At 39.8% G+C, this 18,680-nt stretch overlaps 1 protein-coding gene across 2 annotated transcripts in view; it reads left to right on the top strand.

Moving 5' to 3' along the window:
• Positions 1 to 3,406: 3,406 nt before the first annotated feature.
• CIT (citron rho-interacting serine/threonine kinase) overlaps positions 3,407 to 18,680 on the top strand; it is a 70,465-nt gene continuing 55,191 nt past the window's right edge. The window contains exons 1-9 of one of the 2 annotated variants that reach the window (XM_009909641.2): positions 3,407 to 3,502; positions 4,241 to 4,382; positions 5,625 to 5,800; positions 7,120 to 7,221; positions 7,436 to 7,578; positions 8,472 to 8,565; positions 9,170 to 9,373; positions 10,300 to 10,453; positions 17,342 to 17,522. In XM_009909641.2, the coding sequence (XP_009907943.1) occupies positions 3,407 to 3,502; positions 4,241 to 4,382; positions 5,625 to 5,800; positions 7,120 to 7,221; positions 7,436 to 7,578; positions 8,472 to 8,565; positions 9,170 to 9,373; positions 10,300 to 10,453; positions 17,342 to 17,522 (1,292 nt within the window). Of the gene's footprint in view, positions 3,503 to 4,240; positions 4,383 to 5,624; positions 5,801 to 7,119; positions 7,222 to 7,435; positions 7,579 to 8,471; positions 8,566 to 9,169; positions 9,374 to 10,299; positions 10,454 to 16,108; positions 16,211 to 17,341; positions 17,523 to 18,680 lie in introns of those variants that run through there. The other variant, XM_054173242.1, reaches the window with a different exon arrangement.

The raw sequence follows: 18,680 nt of genomic DNA, 5'->3' as shown, positions 1-18,680 counted from the left end.
TTATTTAGTGTTTTAAACCCCAAGCAAGCTTAAAGGGTGTTACATGGCCACCTTTGCACACTATCAACAGCATGAGGGAGGAGAATTTTGGCCAGGGAAATAAAGGGAAGCCCCTACTCTTACAATAATAAAGCCAAACAGATGGCAACCAGTTCAGCGCAGGGCGAGATGTTGAGCACTACATTGGGACTTGGTTAGGCAAAAATCACAGAGCAGTTATATTCTGTTACACTTTTGAGTGGCCTGTTAATTTAATAGGAGGAAATAAGTCCTTGTTTTGTACAATTGCAGGTCTGGTGATGATCCTTCAAGTTAAGTGAGGTCATCCGCAGCAGCAGCTGTCAAGATCGAGAAGTAATATATAATCTGACCATTCTAAAGACAAAGAACTAGTGTGCCATGATTGCTTTTGATAAAAATATCAAAAGTATGAAGGAATCATCACTTTTATTCTGAAGACTTCACCAATTTAAAGAAAAATTCAGTGTTTTCTTCTGAAAAGGTATTTATTATTTTTCCCTGAAACTTCAGAAATGGCTACTGAGGTTTTATCACTGAAACTGTACGTATTTTCCCTTTCTTCTCTACTCCCTCCATCTGCCACTTCAACTTCTTAATGTTTGATAGCACTTCTGGTGCAGCTGTATTTTTATGCTACTATTTCATTGTGCTGGTAGAAATTCTTGTTTACACGAGTCTTTTACACAGCAGCAAAGAAGTGATCTTCTCCCACGTGGCTGCCTCTTGCAAAATATGTGTTTAAAAGCCTCTTTCAAGGGAACTTGTGTAACCTGAGCCCGCACCTGAATTAGGAGGAAAAGTGTACCTGTCTCAAACACTGTTTTCAACAGCCGGCTTCCTTACTTGTAAGCACTCAACAGCACACAAAGAAGAAATCTTTATTTGCAAAAATTGTTATAAACATGAAAACCTTAGGAACTAAACTCATACCATTGTTGAACCCACTGGGCAGTTGAGAGGCCAGTAGCCCAGCTGAGACAGACTTGTTAGCCAAGCAGCTCACCTGGCTGGTCAAACATGAGGTGTTGTGTGGGAGAGCCAAAAGCAATGTTCATGTTGTAGAAGGGAGAAGGTAGCCTAATGTGGATGAGAGGGAACCTTTAATGACCCTTCTCCTCATTCAGTTTGTGGATCAGCTGTTACACACCATCCTGCAGAGAAGATGGAATCAGCCATGCCTTGCTATTTGAACACAAGATGGAAATGGGCTAGCAGAAAGAGAAGCCAGCTCTTCTGTTTCCCTGTATGCAGCTAGGGAAATTTCCCAACTGTCATTAGAAACAGTGCAGACATTTATCAGTACTTTTAGCAGTTGAGAGAGAGGGGGCTAATGGCATTTGTGCAGGAGAAGGTAGGCTGGAGAAAGGGAAAAACAGAGGAGCCTAAAGTTCTCGTAGTTTGGATGGCAGACAATAAGGCTTGTCCAAAGCCTAGGACAGAGTACTCTTAGACGTGGTAAAAGTTCCAAATATCAAGGCAGGATGTGGTATTCTACTAACATGTGGTATCACAAAAATTGACCAGTTTATGAAATGGAATCTCTTTATTGTCCTTAAGAGCTGATCTCTCCTGTGCCTCATCCTTGTGGATGAGACATAAACAATGACAGCATCCTTAGTTGAATCCACAAAGCAAATTGACAGTGCAGGTGGTAGGCAATAAATTAGATTTTAAAACTGTCAAGTTTAGTAACTTGAAATGAACCTGGATATGTAAGTTTGAGACAAGAAATACCCTGAAAATATGTCAGTGTTCCAGGGGGACCAAGAGGTGGAAGGAAGCACAAATCTGTAAAATGATTCATATTAAGTCATAATACAGTAAATCCATCAGTGTATTACTTTATCAGCTAGATGCCAAGCCAGTATTAGCACAATTAAAATGATTGCTGGATAGCATAACATCTTGTTTTATGTCACTACACAGCAGCATGATTATTTTTAAGGAACCCCATCACCTAGATTTCTGTTACCAGCTTCAGTCCTGCCAAGACACTGTGTAAAAATGAGCTGCACTTTGTAATAGTGTGCTGCGGTTTGCATACCCATGATGTTTGCAGATAGCATCCATGCTTCATGCTGATGCTCTCCACCACCATCACTGCATTGCTCCATTGTTGAACAAGGTCACGCTGCTCTCCACTTGGCATTTAGATGGACGGCACGTAGGCACCTTGGAGGGAATGCCGAGCTGGAACATTTTCACCAGTGCTTCTTCACTTGGAAGATAATTACCTTACAGAAGGGTAAAATGACCACGTCTACCACTAAAGAAAATGTAAATAAATTCGGACGTAGAAGTCACGTACGCATTTTACAGAAAGATTTAAAGCTTCTGAAAACATTTTTATTTCCCCTCTGGCCGTCCTACCTGGCAGTTAGCAGCTGCCAACTATGACATCTAGTCTACGGTTGAACCGGCTCCAGTCAGAACGATTAAAAATGAGTCATTTTGGCCCTTTAACACTTGGCAAAGAGCAGGTAAAGCACAGGACAAGTGGTGCGCACTTTGCAGGACAAACCCCGAGAGCAGACAGCGCCTCAGGCACAGAACGCGGCAGTACCCACAGCCGCAACCTGGCACTGCTCGTGCCCGGCTGACAGCTGCGAGGGTACTGCGCTGTCTTCCCTTTCACCTCCTCCACCTCCCCGCCACAGCCGGGAGAGGACGGCCCCTTGCCGACTCCCCAAGAGACCCCAAGTAAGAGAGCAAGCAGCTGCGCGGAGCAGCCCCAACCGCCCTGCAGCCCCCACGCCACAAACACCGCCAAATGAACGGTTAGAAACCGTTACCGGCCCAGCCCGGCCCGCCCCGGGGCGTGGCGCGGCGCACCAATGACGTCCCCAGGGACCTCAGCCCCTCCTCTAGGGAGGCTGCGTCTCCTGCCTGCTGCGCTTCCGCTAGGCCGGCCTCGGGATTTGCTGAAGCCGCGGCGCGTAGCGCGCGTCAGCGGAAGTGATGGCCGCCGGGGTACGCCTTCGCTGCGTTCAAACCTGGATGGCGGTAAAGTGGGGCGTCAGGTGGGGAGCGCGGTGCAGGGGGTTGTGGGATGGCTGGAGGGCACCGGCGCTAAGGGGAGTCCGGAGCCGCGGCTGCGGGATCGCAGGCTCTGCCGTCGCGGGTGGCAACAGCGTTAGGTGGACTCTGCACCGTCAGGGTTTGTTTTCGGTCTGCAGTAATTCCCTTTATCCGCCTTTCCTCAAACATGTTAATTGCTGTGACACTTAGACGTGCTCATCTAAATAAATTGTGTCTCCGAGGAAACACAATTGTTGCTTAATTCTCTCAACCTCCTTTCTTATTTAAAGTCACCCATTCGAATGCTTTTGTTTCAAAGTCTCTTTTCTTTTTTCAGGTGATCTTTTATAGACGATAGTCTGTAAAGATGTTAAAGTTTAAATGCGGTAGCCGAAATCCGGTAGAGGCAGGACCAATGGAACCTATCACCAGCCGAATTTCTCGGCTAAATCTCCTCTATCAGGTAAAGAGTGTCTGGTCTGGGATTAACTGATTAGTGGGATTCATCAGTGCCCCTACCCAGCCTATCAAAATACTGTATTGCTTGTTTGTGTGCCGGTGTGGGTTCTCTGGAGAAGGAGCAAAAGAATGGAATAATTTACAGTTCAAAGTACGTAGCTGGTTTGTACAAAGTTCAGTGGATAGTACCTGATCTTAGGTTTAGGTGCATCTGTGTTTTAGCCCAAGTGGATTTTCCCATGTAAAGATGGGAAAGTGCTGCATGCAGTGTCCTGTAATCTGTGGGTTTTTTTTCATGTGTGATGTAGATGAGAATTTGTCAGGAGTTGTATTTACCTAACCAGCTGCTGTTTGGCCATCTGAGCTTCAGCAGCTTTTCCTTCAAGAGCTAATATTGATACCGATTGCTTAAACTATTTGTACCATGAAAAAAACACATGGTACAATGTCAAGAAAAGAGCCAGTCAGATCAGAGTCATCAGTAGGATGTAGATTCAGGAAAGCTGTGATTTGAATGTTAACAGCCTTTAGAGAATTGCCTTGTCTAAAAGTAAAATACCTGTGAGAGCTATTGCAGACAGGCATAGCACATTTACTTATTTACCTCACACTTCTATGTAATTTGTCTAATTTTCAAAGTAGTAATTTTTAAATGAATCTATTCTGTACATATGTTATTGATTTGAGGCTTTTCATTGTTGTTAGAGACTCCATCTGCTGATGCTTTTTTTTTTTTTACCAGGGGAAGCCACTCTTTGTGACTCAACAGCAGATGTCTCCTCTCTCCCGAGAAGGCATCCTTGATTCTTTATTCGTTCTTTTTGAAGAGTGCCGAAACCCCGCTTTAATGAAAATTAAACATGTTGCCAACTTTGTCAAGAAATGTAAGTTTATTTATACTGGTTTTCAGGTGTCATGAATGTTTAAATACTGCTTTAGTTGCTTTGACTCATCAATGACTGTAACCAAAGAGTTTGAGCATCTGACTTTTTGTGGGCGGACTCAGTGTTGCAGAGGGGTTCTTGGCAGCCTTGGTAAGGGTTTATTCATGTCCACAAAAGTCAAATACAAGTGGCTCTTGAAGTGCTGTGACTTGGATGTGCATCCTTCGTAATTTGTGATATATACTTGAGGAAGCACTGTCTCTAAAAGTGTCTGAGTACCCGTCAGAAGGATGTCAGAAGTTGAGAGCAGGACAGTGACTAGAGGTATGAGAAAAACAAATCTGTAAAAGGAACTTGATAATCCTTGGCTCTTTCAGTAATCTTTTGAATTTCATGTGTTGTCTGAATTTTGCATGTGTAATCATAAATAGTAATTTTGTGCTTTGGAAAGATAATGTCTGATAGAGTAAATATTTTACTGATAATATCCTCAGATTCCTTTTGGGGAAAATTAAAACAAAGCTTCATATTTTTTTTCTATTAAGATGTACTAGAAAGGCACTTGGTTAAAGGTAACTTATCACACTCTCTGTAATAGTTCAACTACTTCTGCATGTTATTAGTGCAGCCATTATCTGCTAGTCTAAAGAATTTTTAGGACAATCTACCATAAGCAACTGATTATCACAGTACATGATGATAAGCAACTAATTATCACAGTGCATGCTGTCTGAAACTAATCCGGGGGAAGCTTGAACTGCGTCTCTGAAATATGAATGGTTATTTGTTAGACAATGGACTAGTGCCTCTCACAGGCAGAGGAGAAAACCCTGCCACTTGGCTCTGAGAGCTCGTCTGCATAAAGCCCTGGTGTTTGGAGAGTGCACTTTGTATTGGTAAAGGATGGTTGAAAAAGAATTGGAAACAAAAGAGGCTATCAGCCTATGATGTTATGAATGGGACAGTTATGGTTGCTATGGGAACCGTCTTAACATTTCCTGACTCTTGTACATGCCATATTTCAGCCTGAACTGTGCATTAATACAGTCCTTCCTAGTTCGTGTGAGCACTATGGTTTTTATAAAGAAGCGTATTCTGAAATGATTTAACATTTCTTGAGAGTTTTCTCAAGAGAGATTTTCTTGAAGTTTTTTTCTGTTTGTTTTATTCTCCATTTTTGATGTTGTGCTTGTTCTGAAATGCCAGTAGGCTAATGTGAAAACAAGTATCTTGTTTTTATAGATGCAGAGACTATAACTGAACTAAGGGAACTGCAACCCAGTGTGAAGGATTTTGAAGTAAAGAGTGTGGTTGGCTGTGGTCACTTTGGAGAAGTAAAAGTAGTAAGAGAGAAGTTTACTGGTGATGTATATGCTATGAAGGTGATGAGCAAGGAGTCCTTGTTGGCACAGGAGCATGTATGTACATTTTACTGCTATGACAGCAGAATAATAAGTTACAATTTGTTGAACATTTCCTTTTTTTGTCACTACTATTTGAATTAAGTTAAAAGTGTATCTCAAGAAGGATCATTCTATGTTTCAATGAAGTAATAGATTTGTAAGTAGTTTTGCTATGTTTAAAAGCCAGACTATGAATCTGTTGGGTGAGGTACCACCCAAACCAAAAAAAAAAAGGCCCTTAAAAAACTTACTATCTGATTGTAAGACAAGAAAAAACAGATGAAGAAAACACTGGATCAGTATTGATCAGCTTGAGGATGGCTTCAGTTTTTAGGCTTCATTAAGTTTTTATAATTTATTTTATTTCAAAAGTGATGTAGAATGTCAAGAGTGAGTGTGAAGGCAAACTGGTTACTGGTTTTCCATGGAGAGCCTCTCACTAGCTCAGAAATGTGTTACTTGAAACCTTAAAAAAGGATAATAGAGGTTGTTACAGTTTGAGAAACAGAAGTTAATCTTTTACTGATGTGAGATGACAAGTAGGACAGAGATACTCCTGAAAAAACCTTGTGGGTTTATACAGCTATAGCTGCATCAGTCTTTCCCAGATACTGTGCATTTAGGTTGTTTCTGGGATCCTTTAGCATTGTTTGTGGCTATCAGAAATGAAGATAAACTGAAATGACTCTTGGTATGTCATTGGTTGACAATAAGGCAAAGAATATGATAATATCCTCAATATGACACTTCCTCAGTCTTGCTCACTGTAGTTCAGTGAAAACAGAGAATAGAATGTTGATTTAAATGAACTTGCAGTATTTCTGTAATAAAATTATTGTCTGGCTGCACATCTGAATAATTAAATAGTTGCTAGAGGATGATTTCAAGAAAGCCTTGTATTTGAATATGCTACACTGAATGCATTACTGAATTAGCTCTAAGATGCTACCCCATAATTGCTCTAGCTTCTTTTTTGCTTGTCTGATTCTTTCTGAGATCAGTTTTGTTTTATTAGAGCTAGTCCAGATGAGGTCAGCTAAGAATGCCCTCCAGATTGGTGGATGCTTCACCAGTTTGAAAGGGAAGCTAGCCTTTGCTGCAGGGACTATTCAGATGAAAGCAAGCTAGATAGCAGAAGGTAGAAGGTTAGCTGAAAACACAGAGAAGTAAAATTACCTTTTTTAAAGATGCACATCACAAGGCAATAGCATTTAATATTTCCTGTGTCATTTTTTGGTGATGAGTGCCTTTGGCACAGCCTCCAATCTTTCTGAAACTAGGGGATTCTAACTCATCTTCACCATGGTATAACTGAATGCTTCCTTTTTATGTAGGTGTCATTTTTTGAGGAAGAACGAAGTATATTATCTCAGAGTACCAGTCCATGGATTCCACAGTTACATTATGCATTTCAAGACAAGAAAAATCTCTACTTGGTAATGTCTGGTGTTTGCTTCTTTTCTCCTCTTTTGAACACTGTTGCCATTATTATGTTGAAGAGCAATGTGATGGTTGAAAGCAACTCATCTTCAGTAAATCTTCTTGTGTTATGTGTCACTGTTTGATATGTGCCCAGTGTGATATGGAAAAGTTGAATGAAATAGCTTTTGTATATGTGAAGTATATCTGTTCCTTTAAAATTACATGTAGGTTATGGAGTATCAGCCTGGAGGGGACTTGCTGTCACTCTTAAACCGATATGAAGATCAACTAGATGAGAGTATGGTGCAGTTCTACCTTGCAGAGCTGGTTTTAGCCATTCACAGTGTCCATCAGATGGGTTATGTACACAGGTAGGTAAAGATGATGTTGCATTTCAAGTAACATTTGATCACTATCATTCCAGAAAGTGTTTTGTAGTGGTGCATTCTTGGTTTTTTTTATATTCTTTCCTCTTTCAGGACAGTATTTCACATGCTGTATTGAAAGAGAAAATTAGAAGATTAATCAGACTGCAACTATAATTGTAGCTAAAGGCATTAACTTTGATGTAAAGTTCAAACATCAAGAAAGGATTGTTACATACATTTTCTGGAGACTTAGTGAAAAGGAGGCCTGAATGTTGCATTTTAAAAATAAATTAAAATCTTTTCCAGAGACTGTTGCTTTCAGTCTGGGAAATTAGTGTAGCTGTTAAAACTTCTGTGCTGATTGGCAGACAGGGCAGTAGAGGATGTTGGAGTAGTTAAATATCACAGAGTTTTCTAAAGATCATCTCAAGGCTTGAAAGCTGTTACTGTATGCATTTTCAAATCAAACTGGTTTTTAATAAATGTATCCCATTTTGAGGCATTGGGAATGTTATGAAGTTTTTTATGTTCTGAGAAACTGCAGTGGCTGTGGCCTTTTAATACAAGGTAGTTGCCTGGATTTGAAAGGTGTACAGAAGTTGTGGGGAAATTTGGGAAGAAAGTGGCATAATACTTCACTGTAGCTTAGTTACAGCGTAGTCAGAGCACAAACCCACCTTCCCTTTCCATCTTATGTCAATAATTATTAATGTTTCATGCTAATGGGACCTTTACTACTTCCATATTTGCTTGGAAACAGTTGGAAATAAGGCTCCCACTTATTGAGGTTTTATGTAGCTGAGCACACAGTTTAGTGTCCAGGGATATTCTGTCACCTGACTGTGAAAGTTGGGAGTGGTATGGAAAGGTGCTGATCGCTTTCTTCTTGCTTACAGAGATATCAAACCAGAGAATGTCCTTATTGACCGAACTGGACACATCAAACTGGTGGACTTTGGGTCAGCTGCCAAAATGACAGCGAATAAAATGGTAATCATGTGGATTTAAACTTTATCTAGGGCTTGTTTGGATAGTCTAAGCACAAATGGAAAACTAACTTTATCTGTTCCTTGATTTTACTTAGTTCAAAAACTAGTACTTTGCTGATTACAAATGCAGGGTAAGGACATAGGGGTGACACAGCATGGAAAGAGGACAGGGAACATTTATGTCTAAATTTGATTATTTTTGAAGTTTCAGCTATGATGTCCCTATTCCAAATGAAGCAGTAGTGCTGGAATATGCATAGTGCTAGAGTGTATACGTACTGCTTAAAACCTCAGTGTTCAGTAATTCTCTTCTTTTTAGAGTGCTGCTTTTCCACTTCAGCTGTTTGTGCTTTTTAGTAACAGTCAGCTCTGGTAATTTGACTCTTTTTACACCAAAATAGCTTGGTTTTTGTTTGTTTATTATCAGTTTCCTTAACCTTGCACTTTTTTGCTTAACAGCCTTGCTTAAAATTACTTACTTAAAATTCACTGAAAATTGTCTCATTTGGGGAAAAAAAACCCAAAGGTAACCCAATGTATTTTCTTACCAAGACCACAGTGAACAGTAAGTGCTGCAATTTCACTTGTTGTACTTTTGCTTCTAGGTAAATGCAAAGCTACCTGTTGGCACACCTGACTACATGGCACCAGAAATGCTAATGGGGTTGAATGGCGATGGGAAAGCTTCTTATGGTCCAGAATGCGACTGGTGGTCCCTAGGAGTCATTGCCTATGAAATGATTTATGGAAAAACCCCTTTTGCTGAAGGAACTTCAGCAAAAACTTTCAATAACATTATGAACTTCCAGGTAGAGAGAACTTCTTCCATACTGCTGAGGAAAACTGCTGTACCTAAAAGATTGTTTTTACACTTGAGAAAATAAGCTTATGGATCTCTTACTATGTCATGTTCATAAAATATTTAGATATATGCTTTATTTAGATATATGCTTTATACTGTTTTTATATGTCTTTGTGTTGTAGATACCCAGTTACTTTTTGTAGCAGGTGTCTAAAAATAACCATCTGCAGTGCATGAATTTAAAAAGATCTAGCTGTCCATCTTAGGCAACAATAGTTACAGCATGTTTTTAGGAGCAGTCAAAAAAGTTGATAGGAATGAAAAAAATGTGTAGCTGGGAGGAAGAGAACAAAGAGCAGATATCTGTTATATTTTCTACTGTGGAAATTAGGAGCATCAAATGAAAATAGCCAGCATTAGCTACATTACAGACAAAAGGACTCTTCGTGTAGCACATTCTCATGCTGAGGAGCTCTTTGCCCTGAGTTTGGAGCCTACTGAGTGTTTATATATGTTCAAAGAGCAACTAGAGAATTTCATAGAAGAATCCATTGAGATCTGGCAAATACAAAGACGACATCTCTAGTTTAGAAAACCCAAAGCAAGAAATCCTTGGAAATTTGGGAGAATTTTCTGGGGAAGTGCTTTGTTTTACTCTTCAATTTGTGTATGCCATTGGCCATTGTTCAGTGTAAGATGGTGATCTGGAGCTACCATTTGTCTGGTGGGGAATGCTTGTTCCTTTGTGCTTATCTCTACTGCAGTAAATGCATATAAAAGCCTATCTGGAAAAAAAAAAAGAAGCAATACTTTTATTTGTGTGCCATAAATATTTATCCTTTGTGCCTGATGTATCTCAGAATAATGAAACTTAATCATACTGTTCTGGGACTGTTTTCCTACTAAGGAGAAATCCATTCCTTTCTAATGCAGAGATTTCTGAAGTTCCCAGAGGATGTGAAAGTTAGTAAGGAGTTTCTTGACCTGATCCAAAGCCTGCTGTGTGGGCAGAAGGAAAGACTGGGTTATGAAGGGCTCTGCTGCCATCCATTTTTTTCTAAGATTGACTGGAATAATATCCGTAACTGTGAGTAGAATAATACTGTGTTTATTAACTAATGTTACCCAAAGAAACAGGAATCAAGTTTTACAATGTGTTTCTGCTGAGTAATGTTAAGAATGAAACAGGGCTTGTGGTTTTTAAAGAAACACTTCATTTTGGTTTTTGGATATGATATCTCTTAGGTGAAAATTGTGAGGCGAGATGAAGTTTGATACACTTCCATATACATTTCTGATGCAATTGCCATACTGCTGCAAGCACTAGACTGAAACTCAGAGTGTTCCTTCCCATGCCCTTGCTCATATTAAAATGCATCAGTATGCTCTTGCAGGCTTTTTCCTCTTCAGTTTGCTTGATTTTGGCTTCATCTCATTATTTGTTGTTGTATCTTCTGCTTTCTTTTTCAGTGCTTGTGATCCAACTTCATTTAAGATTGATTTTGTTTATTTTTTTGTAGCTCCTCTAGATGATAAAATATCAGCAGTTATAGGGGCATTGGAGTTTTTCAAAGTTAATGTGGCTAATATGACTAATTTTTCTGTCAAACATATGTTCATTCCAGTAGGATTGGAATAAAACCAGTGAAGCATATACTTTTCTGTGCAGAAAATTGTTTATAATACTGTGGGAGCAGTGAAATATAGTATTTGAAAGTACTGAGGCACCAGCTTCATGGCAAAACCAAATATTTCAAAGATCATGAGTGATCTAGGTATAGTGCCTGACTTATGTTGGATAGTATTTGAAATTATTTGGACTGTGAGATTATCTGGGCAAGGAACATGTCTGCCTTACAGCATATTTGATAAAGAATATAAGAGCAATGATTGTGCTCCATTTTCTATGACAAACTGCTAAGCCCGTGCTTCTACTTTTGATGACTATCTAAGCACTTCTGCTGTCAGCTCCACAGAATGTTTACTCACTTTTCTGTTGATTCATTAATTTTGAACTTGTGTAGCTGCTGGCCTGTTAAATTCCATTGTTTCTATCCTCCGAGAGCCATTGAGCCTTGAGTCTCTTTCATCCTTTTAACATCCATTTCCCAGATTTCAGCTCTCTCTGCCTTCTCTCCCCAGAGCCTTGCCTAAGCCACCAGTTCAATTTCAGAAATTTTTTTGTATTCCATTTGCATCATATTATCTCTGATCTAGAAAAAAATGGCATGTGAGCATATGTTCTGGTGTTTCTAGGGCAATTGCCTGTCCTGCATACACACAACTGCATGAGTTAATTGACTGTTTTGCCGTTTCAAGCGACAGTGGTGATACTGATGGACAAGCTGGTAGGCAGCCCTGATGTTGTTAAAGTGCTGAAATAATCATTCAGGGTTTAAAAGAAATAATCCTGTTTCTGCAGCTGGCCAGTGGATTGCATCATTCCCTGTAATATCTGGATCTACCCACTGTGAAGATTCACGCATTTTGACCCCTGACTTAGTTGTTATGTCTCATACTTCATAAAACCCCACTGTAACTAGCACAAAACACAGCAGTCTTCCTGCTTTTAGTAGCAGATTCGATGTATCACCTATTGCTTTGCTCTCTGCAGTGGTTCTCCATTTGCTGGTTTATTCAGGGCAGTGTCACTGTTGTTCTATTCAAAACTCCTGTCGGGTTTGACCCAGGCTATCTAAAAGCTAAAGGTTTCTTTCTTATCTTGACCTCCACTGATAGTGGTGTTTAACCAGAGCAATAGCAACCTGAGAAAATGAGGGAACTAGCAAGTGCTGGAAGAGGCCACAGGATTTAGATTCAGATTAAAGAATCTCACTCCCACAAGTTAATCTGGTCAAAGTTTTTCAGGGTATCAAATGCTGGACTCGGTGATCTTAAAGGTCCTTTCCAACCTAACGGATTCTGTGAATCTATGAGTGTTAAATAAATTCTGTGTCAGCAGTCAGACTTTCCTCTGTAGAAGCAATGATGTTATTTCTATTTCAGACTGAGAAAGGTAGGGGAAAAAATTGCTTCCTTTGCCTTGCAGGTGTTTATCGTGCTGGGAGCTCCAGGATAACCATTTGTAATGCACCGATTTTGGTTAAGAATGTGTCATTAAGGAGTTTTTCAGTGTTAAATTTTGTTGTTATGGTAACCTATGAAACACTTGACTTTTCAGCAGACTCCTTCCCAAAAGGTAGTTTCTTCTAAAAAAGCTCCCAGCTTCCTTGGGTTCAAGTAGCATGTGTCTGTCAAAGCAGCTCGTAGTTACAGAAAGAGAATCCAACCCTTAAGCAAGGTTAGGTTTAACTGAATCTGTCTCAACAGGTAATTTTCCCTTTCCTTGGAGCATTGCACTGGAGTGTATTTATAGATTCTACTCTCTGTTTCTGGATTTCTGCTATTTAATGACTTAAAGTTTCTCAAAACTCTCCCAAAATAGACACTGCCACGCTCCCCCAAAGAAAGGAAAACAAAATATTGAAAGGTTGGGCTGATGTACTTGACAGAATGTTCTTGAAGTGCTTTGGAATTTATTTACTTTGTATTTCACCTAAATGATAAGGATTGTAACTGAAAGTTGATAACAGAACTATTTGACTACTTGATAAGTATTCTATTCTATTGAACAGGCAGGAACCCAATCATTGTTCTTAAGTCCAAGGCTTTCCCTTATCCTGCTGAACCCGAAGCTGTCATTCAATATGTTCGCAGTTAAACATTGTAATGTTTCATTTAAATACTTGCCTGCAAAAAAAGATGTTGGCTTGTTTCTCTAAGTGGAGATCACTTTCATGTCAGCTGGAAGATGACTTTTATTAATATTAATGTATGTGTCGGATCATTGTTGTGACAGAACCATAAAGATGTTAAGATAATTTTGTGTAGCTTGCTGAGAACTAGTGTAATGCCTTTTACAGGAGTGATCATAGAGGAAACATCCTTAAAGTGCATCAGTTGGATTTTCTGTTTTTCTACCATAACACTTTGCTCAAATAGACCTTCTAAAGCTTGAGGAAGAGTAGTGCCTAACCTACTTAGAAAGGCTGCGTGGATGCTTTTCCTCAGCAAGCACATATAGATAAGAAAAGACAGATCCTTATTCTTAAACCTTCTGTGTTTTCTGTAAATTTCCTATTCCAGTTAAGTCTTTCACAGTCCCAGGGGAAATGCAGCATCTCTCTTATGGATTTGCATAAAACTATTTGGAAAGGCTGGAAAGACCCAATTAAGGCAGTATTCCTTGACCTACTCATAAATACCCCCACTAGTGCATAGCTCAAAAAGAAAGAGAAAAAAACCCCTTCTTTCCTGAAGAGACATCTAGTCTGCATCTGGTCTTAAGGATAAATTGGTTCAAGAACTGCAGGGTTTGTGTGGTGGCTTCATTTTTTTTTCCTTTTTTTTTTTCTTTTTTTTCAACTTAGCAACTTACAACACCCCCTTTTCCTCTAAAAGTCATTCTTTGGAACAGATGGAAGAGGGTTACATCCTTCCACAAGTGGGGAGGTATCTAGGCAAGCAATGGGCTTTTTTAAACCATGCCGTTCTCTACACGGTAAACAGAACATGTGCGTTCGTTTGTAGCATACAGGAGGCAAAAAGAGGTCTCTCTACCTGGCCAGTTTGTACTAGCATTGGGTTTGCTGTGTTTTGGAGTAATAGCTTTGCCAGCCTTTTGAGTGAGCCTGAAAAAAGTGCAAATTTTTCACCTTGTCAGATGCGATGACGTAGTTTTAGCAGTTAGCTCCCAGAGGCTTATCTTGACCTCCACTAAAGGATTCTTCCCTTTAAAGGAGCAATTGATAAGCACGTCAGTGTATTTGCATTCACCACATCTTTTCTGAAGATGCTATAGTTGTGTGACAGCCTCCTGATTTTAAGCAAGAAATGATAATTTAACCAGAGATTATGTCACCATGTGAGCCACGCTTGAGAGCAGCATTGGTTGTCTCTTTTAACTTGCCTTTACAAGACTGCTCTGTTTATTCTGTAGATATTTTGAACATTGGAAAAAGGACTCCTTTATTTTAGGAACAAAAGGACTACAAAGAGGCTACTAAGTAACTGACAAAATCAGACATAGTGTATCTAGCTGCCTTTTTTTATTTTCCCTTAAATATACTCCCTCTTTCTCTTAAGACAGTGTCCTGAAGTTTCTGCAGAAGTTCTGCTTCTCATTTTCAACTGTCACTGTTGACAGTTCAGAACTACTTGCATCTAGAGGAATTTTGTTGAATGACTGTTGTTCCCAAGTTTTCTTTCTAGTTGCTACTATTTCTTGAAACAAATATTGTAATAAGGTTATACTGCAAAGTTGCTGAGTATTTGGACTGTTAATTACGATTCTCAATGCACACAAAACAGGGCAATTGATTTTTTCATTGTCTTTTAATCCAGTGTTCACAATTTCTCTTCTTTGTTCACATCTTTTATTAAATGTTAGAGGCAACTGTAGTGTAAAACATAGCGCTCTTTAAACTAGTTTCCCACCAGCCCCAAAGGTTTGCTCTGTCTCACATTCAGTTTTATCTTTTTGCATCCATTGTTCCCCTATTGAGTGCTTTTCATCTTTTTCTGTGCATGCTGATCTTGGGCATATTCAAATTATATTTTCTTTTATGCATGTGGTTTGACTAGGAATTTTTATTGTTGGTAGGGGGAATGACTTCCTTTTTAATTGTAAGGTCTAGAGGATGACTCTTAAGATCTTCTTAGCTAATTTCTGGTGAGAAGTCAGGCACTGGATCTCCCTTTCAAAGATGAAGTTATCTGTCACTGAGGACTATCTCACAGAGCTGGTTTTTTGTTACCTCTTTAAGAAAGATGCTAGACTTCCCCAGATGAAGAGAACAGTTTTCTGTTTTATGTATTACTTTACCTCGTAGATAGAGTCTGTCTTCAAAGACAATCTTAAAAACCCCACAGCAACCCCTTCCTTTCAGATGATGTGCAAATTTCTTTCAGCAGAGGTCCTAAATGGAAAAATATTATTACCTGAACTTATTCTCCTCTGCTGTGAATTAACCTTATCTTTGGGCTTATGATTGTCCTAAAGAAGATATACTTAAACTGCTTTCTGTGGCTTCTCTGTTTTTAATCATTAAGAGCATGTAGAAGTGCAGCTGGACATTATGCTGACATTAAATGGTTAAAATAAAACCCCAAACAGATCAATCAATCTATATTCCAAAATTATGTTTACAGTACATAAATGTCAGCATTGTATTGGATTGAAATTGTAACCAATGAAATATCAGAAATCAATAAATTTCTGATGTTGATAGAAAATGTTCTGGAGCCAGTAAGTAAAACTGCTTACTACAGAACCTATTTAATTTGTATATTTTCCCCATTTATCTCATTCTAATGTACTTGGAACTGTACGTGAGCAGCATCCTATCTTCATGGAATTTCTTCTCACTTCCCTGCTTGGGAGCAGCGTCAGAACATCTCCTCGGGGAGCTGCTAACAAAGCCTGCATGTGTAGTTGTGATTTGGCAGTTTATACAGTCAGGTTACTACTTTTTTTTTTGCTATTAATGCTGGTCTGTTGAGTAGTTTAAGCATACATTTGCCTTGAGAATGAAGAGTTAAAAAGCAGGCTGTGAAAGGCTTTGGCAACCTAGAGGGAGCTAGCAAGCTCCAGCCGTGACTCATTCTGCCCGTGTCAGTCAGATAAGCATCAGCATCTGTCACGAATGCAGGCAGGTAGGGTTAAACTCCGAGCATGCAGAGAGTGAGGAGCAGGGAGCCTGCACTGCAGGGGTTGTAATGTTTGTTCCCCGTTCTTCAATCCTCCTCAGCCCATCAGCTACAGGAGACCTATACTGGATCCATGGTAACGGTTTTAGCACACTACACTTCCACCGGCTTGTGACAATGGGCTGTGTTCTAGTGCTGACTGAAGAGCTGTTACCTTTATAGAGCAAAAAAAAAAAGAGATTAGTGGATTTGTGGTGAGTGAGGACCCGAGTGACGAAGTAAATAAATAAAAAAATCCTTAGAAAACGTGATTTAATGAGGTAGGGATTGCACAGCAGGCTTCTGCATTCATTCCTTGTGCACACGTAGCCAAAGCCAGCAGGTAGCTTGGGTGCTGCACATCATTGAGAAGAACTTGTTCTTTTGTTCTCTTGGTTAATTAAACTGAAGCAAACAAGAGAAAATCAGCTGAAATTAAAGAACTGCTTAACAAGTTAAGTGGTGCCAATTTAGAAATTATAGTGAGAAATACATTGTAATTCCTGCTATTTATACCTCTCTTTGGAGCTGATTGTATCAGAGCCAGACTGCAGTGGTGTCCCGACAAGAGTTCCAGATCTTTAGCAAGCCTTTTTAGAGAAATAAAATCTTGCTGATATTTCTTCCCTGCCTAAAGACAATTCAGCTTCTAGCAGCTATACTTTGTTAGAATATTCCATGAGAAAGACCAGCTTGCAGCTGATTAGAAGCCCATACTGGGAAGGTTCTGGGTGATATTAAAAAGGTAGATATATCCCTTAGCTGACTAGCAAAGGATCAGGCTACATTCTCATATAGTGTCACTAATTGGATAGGTTGGAGACATATTCTGGATGAACCAGAACTGAATTATTTTTAATTGTATCACATTAATGATTGGGTTAGTCTGGTGCTTTGATTTGACTCAATCTATGTGTTTTAAAAAACAACCCTCTCTGTAATGTGGGGAAAAAAAACCCCTCCAGAAAATGACAGTCTCAAATCACCAGCCTAAACCCCAGTTTAATCAGTGTGGGAGACATTCTGCCTGCAGAGTGGTAGCCATGTTGGTATCTTAAGGGTTAATCTCTTGTTGCTGTAATACGATTTGAGAGCAGCAGCTCAGTCTGCTTGTGTTAGCAAGATTAAAAGCAGGAGCTGCAGTGCCATTGCGAGCACTGAATGAGTGGGACTGTTGCAGAGTGAACTGTAGCTGAATTTTGCCTTTTCTTCTTGCTTTTTCCACCAGCTCCTCCCCCCTTCGTTCCTACTCTCAAGTCTGATGATGACACCTCAAATTTTGATGAACCAGAGAAGAATTCGCGGGTTTTATCCTCTACGCGGCAGCTGAACCCAGCAGGCTTCTCTGGTGAAGATTTGCCATTTGTGGGGTTTTCATTCATCAAGGCATTAGGGATCCTCAGATCAGAGTAAGTAAGAATTATTGCTTAGGTGGATAGGACCACTGAAAAATGTGAAGGTTTGTTATGGTGAGGAGGGTGTGTGGGGAAAAAGCTGTTTTAACTGCCCAGTACTCTGTTTTAGGGAAGCTGCCAGATTCTGGCTTTATCTGTTGCTGCTGTGGCTTGTACATGTCCTACCATTCTGTGATTATTTCTGGGGTAAGAGGGAGGGAAGAGGATAGAAAGATTGATTCTAAGCCAATTGTTGTTAAAATTGTTGTTCAATTACTTTGAATAAGTTGTTACTGTTAACTGACAAGCAGTAGGTGATTGCATCTCGGGTATTGCAGATGCCTGAAAGGGAGAATGCCGGGGAGTTCGGAGATGGAAGAGAGGGGGGTGTTATTTTACTGGGTCAGAGAGTGGGCACCAAGTGCTGGGAATGTGTGGGGCTGAATCAGTGATCCACAGAAATGGGGCTTCACTAATCTGGGAATGTGCAGTGATGGGTCAGTGAACGAGAGAAGGAGCTTCATGGCAGCCGACTGTGTGCTGTTGGGTCAAGTTAAATAGGAAGACTGGGCATTGCTGTATTGAGTGTTAAGAGACTGGACATTCAGATGAAGTATGCAGGGTGTGTGGTTGTGGAGGGCAGTAAAGATCTAGAAGAATGATGTTCAGTGGAAAGAAAACATGTTTTCTGAGGAAATGGAGCTGTAGAAAAAGAAGAACCTAAACAGTGTGGTATAAACCATTTGTTGGAGAGGGTGGTTAGTTTCTTATGACAGAGCTATTGAAAAAGTATTAGTGCAGTACATTAAGTTGAGAAGTCCTTACCTCAGGATCATGAGGCCTCTCAGGAATGCAATGGCTTTAGCTGGGTTAGTGACTCAATGCACTAAGGCACTGTGTTTTTGTGTCAACCATCGTTCAGCGCTGCTAGTTAATTCCTTTAAGGGACTTTGTTGTCAGCCTGTCTTAATCAAGTTTTCATTTTTTTGGCATATTGCTTGTGATAGTTGCTCTGCAGTAGGTGTGTAACCAAATCTGGTGATCCTGTTGACATCTTTGATCTTGCCCACGCTGTGAATCAAGGTTATATATGGTTATGCCAGTAATAAAAAGGGAGTCTTTGGCTGTCCCTCATTAGCAGAGTTGCTTTTATGGTGAAAGAGAAAGAAAAGC

This window comes from Dryobates pubescens, chromosome 25 (assembly GCF_014839835.1).
Source record: "Dryobates pubescens isolate bDryPub1 chromosome 25, bDryPub1.pri, whole genome shotgun sequence".
In the NCBI taxonomy this organism is placed as follows: domain Eukaryota; kingdom Metazoa; phylum Chordata; class Aves; order Piciformes; family Picidae; genus Dryobates; species Dryobates pubescens.
Note: the sequence above shows the minus strand (reverse complement) of the source record. Positions and strands in the feature narration are given on the sequence as shown.